Raw genomic sequence first — 21,518 nt, forward strand, 5'->3', positions numbered from 1 at the left:
TACAGATTTTTTTTTTCTTCTCCAGAAATTCTTCATGGAATTTTATTAAACCTGTTGGCACTCAGAATGCACCAAAAATCCTCTGGAAGAAAAAAAAACCCACAGAATTATTTCCAAATTTAACATTTTAAAATGTAGGAAGTGGTGTTTTATGTGTACTTGTTTTTCCAGATGGTTCATTTATTTTCATTGAAAAAGATCAGCACAAGTCTGAACCACAGAACTGTCTGGAAGCAATTGAGAAAAGTAGAAATACCTTGGAAGTGACTGACTCTTTTAAGTGTAACATGATTAAATGAGAATTTCAGTGAGCAAACATGTTGTTTCCGACTTAGTTGTTATAGCTTAATCTAATTTCAAAGTAACGATGACAGCCTTTTCCCCCAAAGAGAAAAATGACAGGACTGTTGCGTGCAGACTTTTGAGGCTGTGACTTGTACGTGCATGAGCACCTCTGACCTGTGAAAATTCCAGAACCCACGTGGCATTATGTTGACTAATGAAGTTTCTGCAGACAGACTAGTACTGTGCCCCTCCATACTCTGGAGAGCCAGTTTTCAACTGTGTAGCTTAACTTTTTCCAAGAAACACTGCTATTTGCAACTTGATGGAAATCTGATCTCTCCCCGTACAGGACAACAGGGAGAAACAGGAGGACTTTTAAGACCGTATTTTAACTGACCAAGAAGGGAACATTCATTCCTCTCATCAAACCCAAATGGGTTTTTTAGGGGAAGGAGTTAGGTTCCAGGGCCATGCTATTTCCTGTGTTGGTTGGCATCTATGGCTTGATGATTCTTCTCTAAGTACCTGCAATCATTGAAAATGCCCAGGAATGTTTCATTATTTATACTTATCTATGAATTGTCTGCTCCCTTCAAAAGAGATTTCAGACTATTCTAGAAGATATAATTTTGTGTGCATGTTTGTATGGGAATAGTCATTGGTGAAAGGCAAGTGTATTTCAAAAAGTGGTAGTTCAGACGTCTGTGGAGTTCTTAACCACCCGGATTCAGTTAGCTGATCAGTGTTTACTAAATTCCAAGATCATCAAAGTGGGAAAGAACTTTAAAGATACTCTGGTATGTCTGCATTTTTTTTTTTAATCAGAGCTCTGTAGTTCATCCTGACAAACTTGTACATGCATGGAAATCAGTTTCAGTTCATGATTCCCCCCTTTCTTTCCTATCCTTCCTCCCCTCTTCCATTCTCCTTCCTCTACTTGACTTCCTTTGACTTGTGTATTAATTTACATTTGATTGGTTCTTTATATTATCCTATCCTTTCATCCCCCTTTCCTTTGTTTTACTCTGGATTCTGCATATAAGAGAAAATATTTGACCTTTGAGCTCCTGAATTTACCTTAATTCTTTAGAACCATATTCTCCATTTCCATGCATTTACCAGCAAATGCTATAATCTCATCCTTTTTTATAGCCGAGTAGAGCTCCATTGTATATAAATGCCACAGTTTCTTAATCCATTCATCTATTGATAGGCATCTGGATTGATTTCATATTTTAGCTATTGTGAATTATGCTGCTGTAAACTTTGAGGTGGCTATATTGCTGTAGTATGCTGATTTTAGATCTTTTGGGAAAATACCAATGAGTGGGATAGCTGGTCATAATGGTGGTTCCATCCCTAGTTTTTTGAGGAGTCTCCATACTGCTTTCCAGATTGGTTGTACTAGGCAACAGTGCCACCAAGAATATACAAGTGTACCTTTTCCCCACATCTCACCAGCATTTATTATTGTTCATATTCTTGATCATTGCCATTCTGACTGGAGTAAGAAAAAAATCTTAGTGTAATTTTGATTTACATTTCCCTAATTATGCTAGAGATGCTGAACATTTTTTCATGGATTTGGTCATTTGTGTTTCTTCTTTCAGAAGTTTCTATTTAGTTCTTTTGTCCATTTATTGATTTGGGTTATTTGGGTTTTTTGTGTGTCTTAGGTGTTTTTTTGAGTTCTTTGTATATTCTGGATATCAATCCCCTATCAGAGAAGTAGCTGGCCAAGATTTTCTCCCATTCTGTGGGCTCTCTTATGCTCTTAATCATTTCCTTTTCAGTTTGATGGCATCCCACTTATTGAATTCTTGGTTTTATTTCTTGTGCTTTTGGAGTCTTATTAAGGAAGCCAGTGCCAGCACTTACATGATGAAGTGTTGGCCCTATGTTTTCTTTTAGCAGTTGTAGAGTTTGATATAATTCCTATGTCTTTGAATCCCTTTCAATTTGAGTTTTGTTCAGGATCAGAGAGAGCAGTCTAACTTCATTTTTCTACACATAGTTATCCAGTTTTCTAAGCATCATCTGTTAAAAAAGGCTCTTTTCTCTACATCTTCTTTTAAATAAGCAAGCCAACGCCTGTCAAGAGGTGGTGACTGGAGGTTCTCAAGCTGGTGGCAGCTGCACAAGGCCAGCACCACGTCCCATCATTCTTGGCCTGGCAATTCATTCTACTCCTTCTCATACCTCCTTGATTAGAGTCCCGTGAGATCTACTGTACATGTTGATTATGTCCAAAGGAACTGAATATAAAGTTCATATACTTGTTCACATTAAGGTTCAACTCTTATCATCTTATAAATTAGGCCAATCTGAAATACAGTTGTTACACTAAACATAAAAAATGTTCGTGAGGCATATAGTTTCCATAATCTTGAAAAGCTAACTGGTGGATGATTTCGGATGACCTATCCATGTCCCCCACCCCACCCCCCCAAAAAAAAACAAATAAAAAATAAATCTGGGGCTGGGAATGTGGCTCAAGCGGTAGTGCGCTTGCCTGGCATGCGTGCGGCCCGGGTTCGATCCTCAGCACCACATACAAAGATTTGTGTCCGCCGAAAACTAAAAAATAAATATTAAAAAAATTCTCTCTCTCTCTTTAAAAAAAAATATGTCCACATAGTTAATTTTTTAAAAAATATTCTTTTTAGTTGTAGATGGACACAATACTTTTATTTGTTAATTTATTTTTATGTGGTGCTGAGGATCGAACCTAGGGCCTCACACTTGCAAGGCAAGCTCGCTACATTGAGCCCGAGTCCCAGCCCCTCTACATAGTTTCGAGCCAATGTTTTTCATGCCCCTCCATTTAATTTCTTTTAGGATGCAAAAATATTGAAAATCATACTACTTGTCATATTTCCCCCCAAATAAACATTTAAACATTTAAAGGTAGCATCGACAGGGTCTTCCTGGATGTGAAACCCTCTTGTCAATCTTCCTTCCCTGACCTTCCCATTCCCCTGCCTCTTCCCAAGGCTACTTGTAATGGCAAACTTTTGCTTTTATTGCTGGTAAGTATTCTCTTTCCTTTGCTTATTCTGACTTTTAATTTATTTACCTTTAGTACATCAGTGTCTTATATTCTTTCTTTGAATAGGTATTAGGAAACTAAGAATATGCTAGAAAAGGGGCAGTTTGAGAAAAGAGAGACAATGGGACAAGGAGAAAAGAAAAACACCGCAGAATTTGAGATCATGGGTGTTGGGGAGAACGCTGGACCAGTAACCAGGGAGCCAGGAAGCCTGGTTCTAGTGTGGGTTCTAATTCCTGCTGTTCTTCTCCCAATCCCCCACAAACCCTCTTCATCATTCCTATCTCTTCCTTGGCAGTTGGACCTGCACGGTTGCTCTGTGTAATGCCTGTGTCTCTCCTTTATCAAGCTCACATTTCAGCTACAGGACAGTTGCACCTTAATGTTATGCCAAGTGTTCAAACTGGACAGATCTAAAGTCACTCTTGTTCCTCTGCCTCCTGGCCTTTGTCCCTAATTCCGAAAGATCCTTCTTTTGAAACACTTGTTTTTGTTTTGGATGTTGGGATTTGCTTTGTTACCCTGGCTTAGATATTCAGAGTGCCACCAGGTGCCTTTCTTTCATTCCACCTGACTGTTGAGTTCTGGTCTCATCCTGATCCTCATTCTAACCTACCTGGGAGTCCCCGTACTCTTTAAATACTTCTTGCCTGTCTCACCTGCTGCTGTCCTGTTCATCTTTATGAGGAAGCTACCTTTTGCTGATGGACTAAAGTCTGGCTCCCTAACCCAAATTCAAAACTCAGAGTGATATGGCTGCAATCTTCTTCTCTTTCCTGATGTTCTTTCCTACTACATGACCACTGATCAAAACTTGCCCTAGGGCTGGGGTTGTGGCTCAGTGGTAGAGCACTCACCTAGCATGCACCCTAGCATACACGAGGTACTGGGGTCGATTCTCAGCACTACATAAACGTGAAATAAAGATATTGTGTGCACCTGAAACCTAAATAAATAAATACATATATATTTTTAAAAAAAAACAAACTGCACCCCAAACCTACATTGTGCTCATTCCTGCTGTGCTGCTCTTGATACTGGGTTCTCACTCCATGCCCATCTGTGGAAATCCATCCTAGTCACCCTGTAGGCCCTGTTAGGAGTTGTCTTCCCTCACCCTACTCAAGGGCAATGTCTTTCATCTCTTTTTAATTTTAACCATTTAATATACTCATAGCATCTGTGTGCTACCTGAGAATAATTTGTATAATATTCTTATATTTCCTTCTAGAACATAACCTTGAGAGAGACACTTTATGTAATATCTTTTCATATCATCCAAAGCACTAACCTCAATTTTGCACATGGTAGATGGTCAAGGAGTTTTGTTGAATGGATAAGTAATGTATAAATAAATGAATGAGTGACATCAGTAGTCCTTCTCAGACTTTAGTTTTTCCATCCTGATAGGCAGTTGGTTTAGATGATCTGTAAGTCTCCTCTTCAGCTCACCTTCCATCCAGTTTTATTACTATACATCTTAAACAGAGCAAGTATTATTAGGAATCATATATGTGCCTCATCTGAATTGTCTTCCTGGCTCACAAACTGATTTTTCTCTTTCCCAGGTTTACAAGTTGTCCTGAACTCCATTATAAAAGCCATGGTTCCCCTCCTTCACATAGCCCTTTTGGTATTATTTGTAATCATAATCTATGCTATTATAGGATTGGAACTTTTTATTGGAAAAATGCACAAAACATGTTTTTTTGCTGACTCAGGTAAGAACTGAAAATGGTAACTAATCTAACTTTTAAAAGTTTTGGTTTCCCCAATAAGCAACGTTTTGTTTTAGAAAAAAAAAAAAAATCTTAAAAAAAAATGTGAGAAGGGCATTTCTTGATGCCAAATATACCAGCAAGTCTATTGAGCTAGTTCTTAGTGTGAATTCTGTTAAGAATAAATGAGAACTTAATCTCCTTTCCATTCTGATTTCCTGTGTAATGTGTCCTAGCAAACAAGATAAGGGACCTCCACGAGCCAAACCAATAACATTGTGATCTATAAGCTCAGGATAGAACTGTAAGATTGAGTACAGAGTGAATTGTGGATTGTGATGAGAGGAAATGGCAAATTCCATTGAGGAAGAAGTATTCAAAATAGCCTTGAAGGGCAACTAGGATTCTGAGATGGCATGAGTGGGAGATGGGGTGTTCTGGGCTTTAGCATGTCTTCTGGGCTTGGATGTTCCTCTCCCAAGTGTGGCATATCCTGCTTTGTCTTTACAGATATCGTAGCTGAAGAGGACCCAGCTCCATGTGCGTTCTCAGGGAATGGACGCCAGTGTACCGCCAATGGCACAGAATGTAGGAGTGGCTGGGTTGGCCCAAATGGAGGCATCACCAATTTTGATAACTTTGCCTTTGCCATGCTCACTGTGTTTCAGTGTATCACCATGGAGGGCTGGACAGATGTGCTGTACTGGGTAAGCCACTTGAGGAGAGAGTTTATTCTTTCCTTGGATAGATGCTTCCTTAGTGAGAGATGGCTGGAAGTCAGTTATTGGGGAAGGGAAGTAGACCTTGCTTTCACTCATTGAGTCTCTTCATTCTGCTCCCTTAGGATTAAGATCTTGAAGGCTTCTGCATATTATTGACTTCTGGCCTTCTAGTCTTCCCCTTCCCCAGTGCTACTTGGAGAATTGTTGCTGACTGCCCAGTTCCCTGTGGGAGGAACTTCAGGTGGCCAGGGCTGTTCTGATTAAACTCTTGAGAGCCAGAGTGTGGTTTCTCACTCAACTTCCACAGGCTGAAACTGAGTTTTCATACATAAAGGCAGATTATTTTACTAGATTCCAAAGGGATGATAATCTGGATCCCTTTCATACTTTTCATAGCTCAGTACAACCTTTTCCCAGCACAAGTTTTTCCCATCATAATTTCCTTTTTATACTGTTCGCATTAATATAAGTCAGCCCAGCACAAGTCCTTAGTTCTTCCTATCTCTTAGGGGTTATAGAACTCTGGTAGGGCAGAAAAGGTGTCAAACTACCAAGGCTGGTAGTCTCATCCAACAGCTGGACATTCTTTCAATGACTAGGGTCTGATTCCTTTTGTTTCTGACACTATGAATGAAGTACAGTAGTATTATAAACTCCTTGGCTGAGTTTGTTTTTTGGTAGAATTTTGTGGGGGGGGGGCGGGCGGGTGGTACCAGGGGTTGAACTAAGGGGCACTAGGCCAATGAGCCCCACATTCCCAGCCCTATTATGTATTTTATTTAGAGACAGGGTCTCATTGAGTTGCTTAGTGCTTTGCTTTTGCTGAGGATGGCTTTGAACTTACCATCCTCCTGCCTCAGCCTACTGAGCTGCTGGATTATAGGCATGTGCCACAGTGCCAGGCTTATTGGTAGAATTGAAAACCTCACAGAAGTTTAGATATTCTTTCCTGCTATATAAGAGTCACTGGGATAAAATAGCTAACATGTAGATTTGGAGCCTAAATCCCAGTCCAATTGTGGTTAACTAGAATTCCAATAATGAATTGTTAAAAGGAAATTAGTAGTGAAGTACTTCTTGAATTGATGGCTTCTTCTTAGAAGGCCTACAAATTGAGAAGTACCATCTCATAGTTTCCAAATCTAAACTTGATAGGATTTTATATTATTTTTTTTACTCTATAACTTTAAGGACACATAATGGTTATACATAGGTTTTGTTTCCCTTCCTTGGTGGGCTCTATGCTTGCCAGGTTATAGAAACCCCTATACAGTTGACCCTCTGTATCCATGGGTTCCACATCCACAGGTCTCACATCTCCGCATCCAGCCAACTGCAGACTTAAAATATTTGGGAATGAAAAAGATTGCACCTCTACTATATGTGCAACCTTTTTCTCTTTCCCTGAATAATGCAGTTAAATTACTACTGACATCACATTTATAGTGTATTAAGAATCAAAAGTAATCTAGAGATGATTGAAAGTACATGGGAGGAGGATGTGTGTAGGTCATATGCAGTGCATTGCCATTTTATATAAGAGACTTGAGCATCTGTGGATTTTGGTATTGGGGGAGGGGGTCCTGAAATCAATCCCCTGCAGATTCTGAGGGACGACTGTATGTTCAATGTTAGGCAAGGCATGTTTTTACCTTTAGTGTCCAAAGTGTGAGTCTAGTTTGGTAAGGCTTATGTATCAACAACATGTTATATCTTGTTTCTCCTCCTTCCCCTCATTTTTATGATTGTTATGGGGGATGGGGAAGAGAAAGAGTGAGAGTGAGTTTGTGTGCTTCTGTGTGAGTCAATATGCACATCTGTTAATTATATTTGTAAGACAAGGCCTTTTCATGAAAAGGAAACCAGGTGGGATATTATATTGGATGAGCTTAGATCATGGCCAGGCATAGGGACTCCTCAGGTCAGATAAAGTGTTTGTTTTTATGCCTGTCTCCTAAATTGCAAATCCCACTCAAAGTGAGGCCTCAATCCATCTTTCCATGAAGTTTCTGATAAACAGAAAATCATCCAAATTGCCCAAACTCTTTTTTTTTAAATTTTTTAGTTGTAGTTTAACATAATGCCTTAATTTTCTTTATTTATTTTTATGTGGTGCTGAGGCTTGATCCCAGGGCCTCACACATGCTAGGCAAGTGCTCTACCACTCAGCCACAACCCTAGCCCAAATTGCCCAAACTCTGACCCATTCCCCCAAAGAGTACAGAAAGCAATATTCTGAATTTTTTAAAAAAATAAAAATCTGATTCCCCTCAGATTTGTTTTACTCTTTATTGTTATGGATGAATTATCAACTGCTGATCCAACATGCCTGGACTAATGAAGAATAATACACTTTGTTACATTTCTACATGATGATTCTCTCACAGTTGTCCTGTTACCAAGCCGTGAAAACTCTGGGAATGTGTGATTAAAAGAGAAAACTCCTCCCCCAAACAAGTTTCCATTTGCTTTCTAGAGAACTTTTAAGTATCACCTAGGATGATGATATAATTATCTTTATTGTTAGTATGACAATCACATAGTTAATAATTTGACAACATAATTACATTCTCTATGAATTACATAGCCTCTTTATTCTGATGGAGGAGCTTAAGTAATTCCTAAACATTACATCAAACTATATTCCTTTATAGAAGGTCTAAGATCTTGAAGCTGGAGAGAGTGGGATGTAGAGATATCACTGTATATTCCCAGGGTCTTCTAGCTGTTTTTTTTTTCTTTATCTAAAGTATGGATATGCAAACATTTTTATATAAAGGGCCATGTAGTAAATATGTTTGGCCTTGCAGGCCGTGTGGTCCCTGTTGGAATTATTTAGATCTGCTGTTGGAGCTCAAGATCAGCCACAGACAATATACAAATGAGTAGGTATGGCACTATTCCACCTAGATGTCATTTATGGACCCTGAAATTTAAATTTCATATGACATTTTATGTGTTATGGACTATTCTTTTTTGCCATGCCCCCCGACATTTAAAAATGTAACAGCTACTTGAAGGTCATATAAAAGCAGGCAGCAGCTAGATTTGGCCTTTGGGTTATAGTTTGGGGACCCCCTAGTCTATACTAGAACTCAGTAGTCCTTTTTTTTAATATTTTAGTTGTAGTTGGACATAATAACTTTATTTATTTATTTTTATGTGGTGCTGATATAGAACCCAGTGCCTCACACATGGTAGGCAAGCGCTCTACCACTGAGCCACAATCCCAGGCGCCCCAGTAGTCTTTTTCTTGGCATTTTTCTACTTGTCAGCAGTTTGTAAATCCTTCCAAAACACTAGGGGGCAGCTAAGTAATGTCTTCCAGAGTGTTCTCTAAGATCTTACTCTCTGAAACACATCAGAATTATTTTTAATTACTTGTTGATTGCATTTATTAACCCATCATAGAGATAGGCAGGAGCCAAGGAACCAAGCCTTCCTAATATTTTATGGGCCACATTCAGCTGGAAACCCACACAGCTGTGTTTTAGAACAGAACATCCCTGTCCAGCACAGAGCAGGTGCTCATCAAATGAAAGTGACTGTTGCCACACTTCAAGAGGTCCAGGTTTACTGCCTCATTAGTGTAGATGGACCATGTCTGAATATCTATTTTTAATCCATGAATAGGGCATAAAAGGAATATCTTGGGTAACAAAGGAGATTGCATTTTAAATAATTGCAAGCAAATTTCACAGTCCTTTAGGTATTTGAATATGGTGGACAAAGTCTTTGTGGGGGAATGTTTTATATCTAGTCAAGTTTACATTCAGTCAGTATTCTCAAGCTAGTTACTGCTGTAATTCTCTATAGTGTCTGGCAAATGGCTGGCAGGGTCTTGAGAAGAGCAGTATGTCCCATATGCAGAAAGGCACACCTAGGACAAAACTATTTGGAAGCATGGATAGTGAAATCATCGACTTCTGGTGGAAAAATAATTATTGTAGTGCTTTTTTTTAAAAAAAACAAAGTGAGCTATATAAACCTAACTAAAGTGTTGTTTGACTTACATGTATGTTGCCCATAAAGACGGTAGGGCATAGTGCAGATAAGAGTATTGAGGCTGGATGAGGCTGGTTGTGTGACCTTGGGCAGGTTACTGAACCTCTCTGGACTTTAACTTCCTTATCTATAAGGTAAACAGTTAGAATGGCATGTGTTCCTTTTTTTCTTCTTTAACTTAGAGGAAATATTTTTCAATGTAGAAAACTAATTTTGAAAGTATTGGTTTCAGGAGAGAGGTATTCGTCTAAGCCATTGATGGCCTCTCATCTGAGCATTGAGCTCTTTCTTCAATGGTACACACACTTATGGAGGTGCCCGTTGCCCGATTCTAATAGGAAGCTCATGGTCAACTGACAATGTCCTTCATTTGAAGCACCTGGGAAATTCCTGTCCAGGTCATCAGTCAAGGCCTTGCCTTTCTCATATTTCATGCCTGAGGAGCTACAAGCAGTGGACAAAGTTTCCAGTAGTGTTTTCAACAGTTAGAGAAAACAAAAGGCCTTAAGTTGGCCTTCAATTTAAGACATGAATGTTGAATTTAGCCTCTAAAATGAAAGGAAGCTGAATCTAAATAGAAAACTATTTCTTGGAGCCCAGGATAAATCAAAGACCTTTAGCTTATGTCAGTTTCTCCACTAATTTTTTAAAAAATATTTTGTTTTAATTGTAGTTGGACACAATACCTTTATTTAAATTTTTTTTTTTTAATGTGGTGCTGAGGATCAAATCCAGTGCCCCTGCAAGTGCTAGGTTAGTGCTTTACCACTGAGCCACAACCCTAGTCCCAGTTTCTCCACTATTGATAAAGATTATGCACAGTCTGAAGTACACTCTCTGTCTTCACATGGGTATTTTTGGGGGAACAGCTTGGCAGTTCTGATTTTTTTTTTCCCCCAATGTGCATGGTAAGGTCTAAGAAATACTTGGCTCAGAAAGGGACTTGGTAGAGAAGATTTAGTTGGGAGAAAGACGGGCCCTTAGAGCTTAAGTTATGTCTTCTTGCCGCCTTTCTGGCAGAGAGCTAGTCTGCCGTGGCTATTGTTTCGCTGCAGCTTGCCCTCAGCTGTCACTCCAGGTGATACTTCTAATTTGATCAAATGCCAATCTGCTGAGCACCTACTCTCAAGAAATGAAAAGGGAATTTAATTTCTTTAAAGAAAAATTTCCCTTCCAAGTGGAGTAGACAGCGGTTACTAGAGTCATACTCTGGGACACCAGACTGAAGTCTAAAGGAGGACTGGAGAAGCAGATGGCCCTGGTCAGCTTACACTGGCAGAGTGGTAGAAGAGTGAGGTTTCCTAATGGAGCTCTGCACTTGTACATCCTCCCCTTCCCCCATATAACACTCTCCTCTGCCACATGTACCTCTGTTCCAACAGAAGAAAACAGGCCCAGAGAGAATCTGTCACAAGTATTGATTTGAGACTAGGCTCTGGCCACCCCACCAGGCAGCCTGTTTCTTCTACACACATGGGTTTTTAAATAAGTTTAGTGGCGTAGTTGCTTTGGGAGAATTACCCTCTGCCTTCCTGCTGAAATTAGTTTATCCAACTTAATTAGATCAACAATTGCAGCCATAGCCTTGGCTCATTCATTACTCTAATTGCCAGTATAAGATGTGCAGACTGATATGAGTTCTATTAAGCACATCAATTTTCATGTGGCCAAACAGGTGTTTCACAGGGGATTTAATGTCCTCTCCCTAGGCTTCAGCAACAGATGGTAGGTGATTTTTTTTTTTTTTTTTTTTTATGTTCTCTTTTCCTGTTTGGCTTCTGCATGAGGCAAACATTGTGAAATGCATGAGCCTTATTCTGTAAAGCTAAAGCCTGGAGCCAGATAAGGTACAAGAAGGCACAGGCTTAAACACCCCAAGGGCTGATCCCTGCAGGGCAGGAGAGATCACCCAGATTCTTCATTGGCTGAGGATTTTGGATGTGCCAGAAGGGTCAGGCCTGGGGTATTCCAGTCTGTCTCCTGACTGGTCTTTAACACCTCCTGCTTTGGAGAGATGTTTGCCCAATTTAACACCAACCTGTGCTGTTGGAAAATTCCATCCAGCTGTGATCCTTAAAGCACCTATCTGCTCCAGTGTGAAAGCTGCTCACTACCAAACCTCCCCTGGGAGGGTCTGACAAAGCCACGCCCAAATACGCACGCAGCTTGAGTTTGTCTAGATGTAGGATTGACAGGTTCTTCTGGCAGAGCCCTTCTTCACGTCTCTACTTGGTCATCTCACAGCTGGGGCCATTATGGGAGGTCATCTAGGTTAAAGCCGGCATCCTTATGTGAGTGAAAGTGAGAAAAGTCTTGTTCCCTAAGTGACCCCTGAATATGTGTCAGCTTACTGGCCTCTGAAATGTTTTCTCTTTTTTGCATTCATTTAGTTATATTTCTACTCACTGATTATAGATAAGCCAGATTTAAGGTTAGATTTTCTTGGATAGGTTGACTTCTGCTACAAGCTTATCATTTTAGGAGATTTATTTTTTTGAGAAAGCATTTATAGAGTCAAATATTGTAAGTTTGTCTCTATAATGAAGACTTTTCCACCATCACACATTTTAAAAGTAAAGTTAATACTATCAACTCCACAGAGCAGAAAACAGATTCCAGCTAAGTGCTACTTTTGCTTAGTGAGGCAGTTTCCTGCAAGAAAGGGCCAAATCCCAATTGATTTCCCTACCTGGGACCATGATGTGCTAGTATCTGGCCTCAAAGCCTCAGTCACTCTTCCTGTGTGTGGGTGCACGTGCTTGTGTGTGTGTATGTGTGCTAGGAATATGCAATGAATGTACATTGGCTGCTGTCTCTGATTTCAGTCTAAGTAAATGTTTTATTTAAATGTATAGAATGCTCTCTCTAATGTGACCCTCTTTCCTTATTAGATTCTCCTATTAATCCACTCCTATGAGACCATCTTATTTCTTGCAGATGAATGATGCTATGGGATTTGAATTGCCCTGGGTGTATTTTGTCAGTCTCGTCATCTTTGGGTCATTTTTCGTACTAAATCTTGTACTTGGTGTATTGAGCGGGTAAGCTACACCTCTTTCATCTTGAAAGCAGAGTCCTGAGGACAGTTGCCAAGACCACACAGGCTTTGCTAGAGGGGGCCTCCGGGTGGGTGCCAAATGCTTCATGTCTGCTTTGAGATGCTCTCTTTTCTGCTGAGGCTTCCCAGATCAAGGGGTTTCCTGGAACCTCACCAGTCTTTGTGAAAGAAAGCTATAAAATGATTATTGACAAGAAATTAATCAGCGTTGTTACTTGGGATTTAAACAGTTCCCATGGCTTGCCCTTTTGACTCTACTAAAATGAGATACATTTGTAATTGCTTTCTTGGTCTGGATCCAAATTTAATGCACATTAATTGGTACAAAACTTTAGCTAAGTGAGCTGGTCTGGGAAGACTTTTAGTAGGCCCCATTTGTAGATTTAGCAATAGAACTTGTCTTTATTGGAAGAAAAAGATGGAATAACCTAGGCCCAGTCCCTGTACGATGAGCACTAACCTTCAGCCAAAGCACTGAGTGGTCTGACAGCTGCAACTGGGGCTCTGCTCTTTAGTAAATGGATAACTGATAACTGATCTCCTTACATTTTACAGGTAAATGATGCGATAGGATGGGAATGGCCATGGGTGTATTTTGTTAGTCTGATCATCCTTGGCTCATTTTTCGTCCTTAACCTGGTTCTTGGTGTCCTTAGTGGGTAAGCAGTTGGATCCATGTCGCACACTCTCCTGCTGCCGTGTGTGAGGCGGCTCTGTGTGTCTCCCAGCTGCTCTCTGATGGCTTTTCTGCATGCATTTGGACTCTGATGTTCCCTCAGTGTGTTGCTTTTGGATTGAACTGTGATTCTTTCTGCCTGTATCTGTCTGTGAGATTCTGTGTTTCTGATGCTTGCCAAACACTGTTAATTTAATGAAAATGTTCCCCTGAAGCATTAGTATGAGAATGTATGGAGATTGATTACAAGTGAGGAAAAGGCCACCCAGCCCTGGTCTCCCCCAAGAAGACCTTTGTCTCTTGTGGTTTACTTTCCATTAGCATATAACAGTGTTTTAGTAGTCACCCTCAGGGCATTATAAATGGTGGTGCTTCAGATTTTGTTGTGAAGGAGAAATGTGCAAATACCCATCAGTTTGCAAGCCTTAGGTTCCTTTATTAGCTTGCTGTCACCATGAGAATTGTCCCTCTGATTCATTTCTAATAAGACTATGGGGTATCTTTCCTTAAGGCAGAATGACAAACTTGCTCACATACATTTCCTGTGGCTTCATAATGGTCCTTCTCATTCAGTCATCATTTTTTTATTTTCACTTTGTTTACCACCTTGCCTCTGGATTGACTCCATATTACAGGGCTTGGGGGGTGGGGAGACTGGCTTGGAAAGGGTCTGCTGGTGTTGGAGGACCCTTTCCTGCCTGTGGTTGGGATGCTATCCCAGAGCCCCTGTGGGCAGCTCTCTATCTCACCATTCCTCAGGTGCTCCAGATAAAGGAGCCACAGGCTACCTGGACTCTCTAAGAGGTAGTTTCAGCATGTAGCCATTGTGGTGGGAGATGCCCATGTCTCCTAGATGAACTTTTGTCACTGCACTGGGCCCAGGCATCCTCAGGAAATAGTGTTGATGGGCTTGATTCCAAGACAGTTTATGTGCTCCAGACTCACCTCATGTTGCTCTTTCCAACATTGTATCTTGGGGACATTATGTTTTCATGTTAGTAAGGAGGACTTTCTTACATTTTTTGAAAGTTGACTGCCTTTTGCAGAGCAGAGAGTGGAGCTTAGTTATCCAACTCAGCTGGCTTTCTTCGCTTTCCCTTAAACCTACTCTGCCTGTTTACATAGGTTAGCACTGAGAATTCTATAATTATGGTCAGTTCCATGCTCACATACACATTATCATGTGAAGCTACTCTCTAGAAATGGCCCAGAAGCCAGGGCCCCCTCAGTGAGAGGAGTAGGGCCAGGTCTGAGCTGGGGATGACACACTCCCCCTCCTCAGCCCAGGTCCCTTCTAAAGATCATGTTCTTTCACTGCAGCTTTAATAAGGCCTTCCTCCCAGTGAATCTCTGTGGCCTTGGGTTTAAGGTCAGGATTGGTGAGAGCGGCATTTATCCCTGGAGAAGCTTTGCCACAGGAACTGCCCATACAAGGTTAACAGCAGTTCTGTTGTGAATTCCTTGGCGCCCCATGTCTCCTAAACCCAGCTAAACTGACGGAGACCATGGAAACCTCTAATTTTAACAGTGCCAGTGACATGCCTTATCTTTTCGCTTCCCCGGGCAAAACTGTTGCCCCAGCATGATGAAGCAGAGGTAGGAGCCAAATCATGAGGTGCTTAAAAAAAAAAAAAAAGAGGAAAAGATAGGAGGAGTAGCTTTCCATTATAATGATGGGGGTTCAATATGTGACCTTTGGGGAGATGCCCAAACCTGGAGAATTAAAAATATACACATCCTCATGAACAATTTACTGAAAAAATAAATTTTTGAAAGACATTATTTTTACAATACAACTACAAAGGAGAATGCAAAGGATATGTGAATTTTAAAAAGAAAATCTAAGTCTTCCCCCAAAATTAGAGTAGTCAGCTTACTAGGGGCTAACCACTGCCTCTACTTCCTCAGACAGCCACTTTGGTAGGAAATGCTGAGGGGTGCCTTGGGTCAAGTAAGAACCATATCTGAAAAACAGAGCCTCCCAGCCAGGTTGGATGATTGAGCCAGTGTTCCCCAAGTTTCTATCGAGTGGCCAGCTCTGGGCCAGAGGCCAGGGGCACCAAGGTACCTGTGACATGGCAGCCTTGTGCTGAGGCCTGCATTGTCTAGTGGGGAGACCGTGGGCAAGCAATATAATACAACCAGTGCTGGAGTGCAAGTGGAGGCCTGGGGGCTCTGTGTGGGACATCTCAGAAGAGGAGGAGATAGCTAACAGGGGACACTGATGAGGAGCTGGCCTCCTCCTCCTTTCTCTTCTGACAGTTCTCCACCTGGCTATAGCCAAGTTACTTTCCCATTTGTCCTTTTTGTTTGTTAAAGCAATTTTAAACTTTTTATTTTAATCTGAAGATTCTTTTTCCACAGTTTTTTTTTTTTCTGGTGGGAGTTATAGGCAGGGTGGGCAGTAGAGACATTGTGAAACTAGAAGGACCTAAGTGTCCCAAGAAAGATCATTTCTGTTGCATAGACCTGAGGGAACTTCAGACCAACCCAAGTGGAATCCCCAAAGCACTGAATTAAAAGGCACCCACTTTAGTTCAGTCAAAATCACAAATGTTGTTGCCCTCTAATGAGGAAGTATGAGATGATGCTGTATGTTTCTAAGTCTGTTGACCATTTTTAAAACATTTGTTTCTGCTCTTGGGCGCCTTTCTTTTCATGTGGCCATGCCATCCTATTGTATTCCTGTACTGACTTGAACACTGATTTGGTGTTTATACATTTTTAAAGCATTGTAAGACTAATGTGCTGGAAAATCTTTGGTGTTACAGCAGACCCTTTTTTCCTCAAGGTGAGTATGAAATTTATGAACCGTGTGCCCTGTGTAGCCAAGTAATGAGCAGACATGAACATTTTTATCTCTGGTGGTGGTGCTCTTTGGGAAGAGCTGAGAATGTCTGTAACCAGTGCTGCAAATAACATTAAGTTGTCCTTGAGGAACAATCCCATTATGACCAAGGAACTGAAAAAAAGTATCTCCTGTAAGTCTCTGGTCCAGACCTGAGGTGTGTCTCATTTCTTACACTGGCTTTTTTTTTAAAGCTTGGCAATTTTTCACTTTTAAAGCTATTCGTTTAACTTGGGTCCCTTTTGAGGCTTCCCTCAATACACTGGCACAGGAGACATCACACTGGCATTTCAGCACCTGGCCTCTTCAGAGTGCAGAATGATGGCACAAGTGGTGGGCTGGCTGGCACTCCTTGGTTCTGCACCTCAGGACCCACCTGTCACTGGCCAACCCACAGTTGGTGTCTGAGTTTCCAAGGTGGAGGCCTCCCTAGGCTCCCAGGATGTGGCTCTGACTTCCAAGAAGAGGACTAGATGACCTGGGTTTTGTCTTGCCAGTGACCCTTGTTCACTCTGGGACTTGGTCTCCTCATACCTGCCTCAGGAAGACTCCCATTTTCTTACGGATGGTTTTAAACCAGCTAATGAATGTAGAGTTGCTTCAAGGAGTATACAAAGGATTTTACTCATTGACATATCCGTATCTTAAATTTACAGATCTTCCTCTACTCCCTTGGGTGATGTGGGACCAGTGAAAATTCTGCAGTGTAGAATTTCTGAATTTCATAGGAAGTGATCAAGAGGAAAATGGTTTATTCACACTAATGTTGTACTCTGTGCTATTTGAGAAGTAGCTGCGGGGATTAGAAGTTTTTTTTTTTTTTTTTTTTTTTTTTTTTGGTCAACTGTGAAGTATTATGCAGATCTAAAGCATTATTACCAAAGTTATATTTGATGAGGATTTTTTTTAATAAGTAGATGAGAAAATGGCATTTCCATATAGTGGTTTAGCACACTAGCTTTGGAGTCCAATAACCAAGGCTTGAGTCTTTGCTCTTTTACCAGTTGTGAGTTTAGGGGGCAAATTCTCACTGTTTTGAACCCTACTTTTGTCATCTGTGAAGTTGGGCTAGTAATAGTACTAACTTCTTGGAGTCCAGTGATGATTCAGTGAGCCAAAGTGTGTAGAGTGCCTGGTCATTGTTATGGAGGCCTCCTCCAATAAGTGTACATGTGAGAGAAAGGAAATAATCAAGTCGGCCCTTTCAAACTAATTGATAGTAATTGGCCAAGATAGGTCTCGGCGAGAAGCAAATTTATATAGCTTTTTTCTTTTTCCTTTTTTTTTTTTTTTTTTTTTTTTGTGTGTGTGTGTATGTATGTGTGTTTTCTGGGGATAGAACCCAAGGCCTCACGCTTGCTAGACAAGCACTCTAGCACTGACCTACATCCCCAGCCCCTGTTGTATTTTAAATGTTTTATTATATAAGTGTGTGTGTGTGTATGTGTGTGTACACACACATAAATGACATATGCTGAAAGGATATTATTACCCAAACCACCTCTTGAGCCTGCTTTAAAGAATAGATTAAAATCATTTATAATTCATCTATGAATTCAAAGCTTTTACAAGCATCTTGCCAAAAATATTTGAAATACTTTCTGAAACAGGCCTCATCTGTTGGTAAGTGATAAATGTTCTTAATAAACCAGATTTTATGACAAAACTAAATGTAAACCCAACCCAAATTAATTTGTAATGTGTCCCAGCAAGTTCCAGCTCTACCAGGTCACAGATATCTTTTAAAATAATGAATTCACTTTTATCTTACTAGAGGCCTGTTTAACTTCAGGAGTTTTTAGGAGAAATGGATGAAGTGAAGCATTACAGAAAAGGGTGATTTTTAATCTTTCTGAATATCACTTCCTATATCCCATTCTGGGTACAAAAATGACCAAGGGCCTAGACAAAGACTCAGGCAGTCTACTTTTATAAAACTAAAACAAAGATTTGTGGTATACAGTGGACAGGGAAGATGGTGCTGAGGGTCTGAAGCCTGGATTATATAAGAACTTCACAGAATGCAGTCAGGTTTGGGGCATCATGATTTGTACCATGGTCCATTACATTCATGATACTGTGAAGATAAATCTCTTATTTCTTCTTCTTAAATATTAGTTCAGGAGGCAAAACATACCAGTAAGGTGGTGGTTATATCACTTGTGAATATTCTTTGAGTGGACATGTCCCCTCTGGGAATAGGTATTATAAATTTTTCATGAGTGGGATTAGATTTTTTTTTCTCATTCAACACCTTACATATACTGATAGAAAATGAACAACAGAGTTCCGTTCCTTCTATATACATATCTGTGACAGCTTAGAAGATCATTCAAATTGCTTACAAAACTGAAAGGGATGTTGTTGAGGTCATGGGGTAGCCAGACCATGAGTGTGATTTGTTATAACCTTATTGCAGAATAGAAATGTACTGAGTTAATGAGAATTCCATATATTGGCCAACAGAGAATTTTTGGCAAGTGGTTAATATGGCACACAGAAGTCTAGTCTAAAAGGGATAGTGGGAGGACTCTTTGCAGATAGCTCTAAGCTTAAAAAGTTATTTTCCCCATGTGTAATTAGTAGTGATCAGACTGCCAGAATGCTAAAGGCACCCTTAATGATCATTTGCAGCAAAATACTTCCCCAAAGTTAACGAGACTAGTCTTTGGGGTTGCTAGGCTGTTGTGAAGGATTTCTCCCTAGTTGGATGTCCCTTTTCTTGAACTTTGAAGTGATATTGTGAGTGAGGTTGATGCTCAAGTTAGGATGCTGAAAAGAGTCACTACTATTTTTTTTTTTTAGTAGTAACCTCTTATATTTTGGCTTTGGTAGAACAAGAAATTAAGCCCTGATTTGGCTGTAAAGTGAAAGAATGCTAAATTTCCTTTTTTTCTGTTAACCAAAGTACACATTTATATATACTTTTGAACACTGAGCTTTCTTGTTGCAGAGTTAAATGGCTGTCGGGGGTAGCTGACAGCAGGATCCTGGTGCTGTTGATACCATGGCACAGGAAGAGCACAGGCTGGTAGCCATGCCTGACATTAACAAGTGAGTGGTAACCTCTCTGCCACTGGCTCGCAGCTACTGTTTCCATAGAAATGGCTGTTGGGATCAGTGGAAACGAGGTAAGTGAAAGTTTTCGCTGATCCTTGTTTCCATCAAGCTGACGTCTGTTTCCCTGGCAACAGCAGCGGACAGCAGCCAAGCACTAGCCGTAGATTCAGTAGAGCGCTCTCACTTGTCAGCTGTGGCTATCATCATCTGTTCCTGACCATGTTCTTTTGATATCACACAGCAGAGACCTCTGAGGACCCACCCGTGCCCTCCTGGGCATTAAGTAGACTGTAAGCAGTCTCGCCTCCATCTGCCCTCTGGCTTGTTGCTGTGCAGTTTAGGAAAAGGAAAAAGTTGTTGGGGGCAATGGTGTCACAGAGCAGACTGTTGAGTCTGTTGGTCGTGTATCCTAGGGAGAAGAGAACTCATGACTGCGCTTTCATGCACAGATCCAGCTCTTTAGAAAGTTCTTGATACCTTAATAGTTGAAATTAAAGCCATAATTTTCCCGTGTTCCCTGTTCGGTAGGTGGTATTAACAGTTGCCATTGTTCTCAGTGAAAAGGATGTTTATGAGCTTAATAATTGGACTTTTGAAAAATATCTTGCTGACTGCCTCTAAGATGCTACTGTCGACCTTGTGCCAGTTTATTTTTTTTCTTCTGCGTAATGTTCTTTTACAGGTTAGTAAAATTGCTTACAGAGATCAAATATTGGTATTACAGGGAGCTAAGATACAAAGACCAGTATATCTGTTGTATGTGGGACTCTTAAGTCCACCAGTTGTTCTTTTCTTGGATTTTCATTTTAATATTTCAGGAAATGTATGCACTGCAGGTGTAAGTATCCTCTGACTTGAGACAGGTTCCATATGCAGGGGAGACCCTTATTGCCTTGGAGGGTGAGATGAGTTGCTGGTTTTAAAGGTATTGCTTTAAAAAAATGTTTTATTGGAAAAAACAAACTGAAATTCGGAACCATATTTTTGAGAATCAAATAAAGATATGGATCTACAATGCTAAGAGAATTTAGATTGGCTTTTCAGAAGAGTGCTGGAAAATTGTGGATTCTCTATCTTTGGAGGGCTTTCTGAATGACTTCATTCCTCAACTCTCTGGAACAGAAGAACTATGCTTGACATGGAGGCAGTGTTTAGGGTTGACCCTTAAATACTCTATACCACCTGGTTGGGCTCAATATAATAGAGGAATAAGAAAGAGAAAACCGGAAAGGCCTGCTGCAATTAGGACTTGGTGGAGCACAGGGGACCAGCTAGCATTCTCTCATCGGTCACCCAGTTCGAAATGCTTTACTTGATCGGCTTGGGTCTGGGAGATGCCAAGGTCATCACAGTGAAGGGCCTGGAAGTTGTAAGATGCTGCAGTTGAGTGTATCTGGAAGCCTACACCTCAGTCCTGACTGTAGGAAAGGAATCCCTGGAAGACTTTTATGGAAGAAAATTGATTCTTGCTGATAGAGAAGAAGTGGAACAAGAAGCAGATAATATTTTAAAGGATGCTGATATCAGTGATGTTGCATTCCTTGTGGTTGGTGATCCATTTGGGATGAGAAAATGAAAAATCCCATAGAGAAAAATAGCTTCTAATTCTTACAGAAGTTTTTCACTAAACACTGACTCCTTCTGCATAAAACCTGAGTTTCTGTAGGCAAATCTCTCACTAAACTTCCCAACTTGATATACTACAATTCTTGCAGTCACCTAGTTGAGCAAACTCAGTAGCTTTTGAGTTTACTAGCATCCAATCATTGACAATGTCCATTGCACAGTAAAAACACTACTGGAAGTGAGGTTTGCAGACTAATGCCAGACCACAGATTGTGTGTTCTAGTCCATAATGAGATAAGACTAGAAATTGGGAGAAAGCATTTAGAAATTTTTGTAGCTATCTAAAAAGCAAATTTTATGTCTACTGAATTAATAAAAATTGAGGGCTCATAAAAAAAAGAAAGAGAAAATCTTGCTAGATATTTTTTCTCTGTCCTGGACTTCTTAAAAAGAATGATTTATCTATTCATTTAATGAATACTTTTGACTACTGACACAGTGGAAGATATTTTTGCCAAGTGCTTAGTAGGC

General features: G+C 40.4%; 1 protein-coding gene across 4 annotated transcripts in view; it reads left to right on the forward strand.

Moving 5' to 3' along the window:
- The window catches only part of Cacna1d (calcium voltage-gated channel subunit alpha1 D), a 324,259-nt gene that overhangs the window by 178,498 nt on the left and 124,243 nt on the right, over positions 1-21,518 (forward strand). For 2 of the 4 annotated variants that reach the window (XM_076837232.1, XM_076837374.1), the window contains exons 6-8: positions 4,903-5,055; positions 5,563-5,759; positions 12,717-12,820. In XM_076837232.1, the coding sequence (XP_076693347.1) occupies positions 4,903-5,055; positions 5,563-5,759; positions 12,717-12,820 (454 nt within the window). Of the gene's footprint in view, positions 1-4,902; positions 5,056-5,562; positions 5,760-12,716; positions 12,821-13,392; positions 13,497-21,518 lie in introns of all 4 variants that reach the window. The other 2 variants (XM_076837154.1, XM_076837316.1) reach the window with 1 other exon arrangement.

Source organism: Callospermophilus lateralis, chromosome 1, assembly GCF_048772815.1.
Source record: "Callospermophilus lateralis isolate mCalLat2 chromosome 1, mCalLat2.hap1, whole genome shotgun sequence".
Classification (NCBI taxonomy): Eukaryota; Metazoa; Chordata; class Mammalia; order Rodentia; family Sciuridae; genus Callospermophilus; species Callospermophilus lateralis.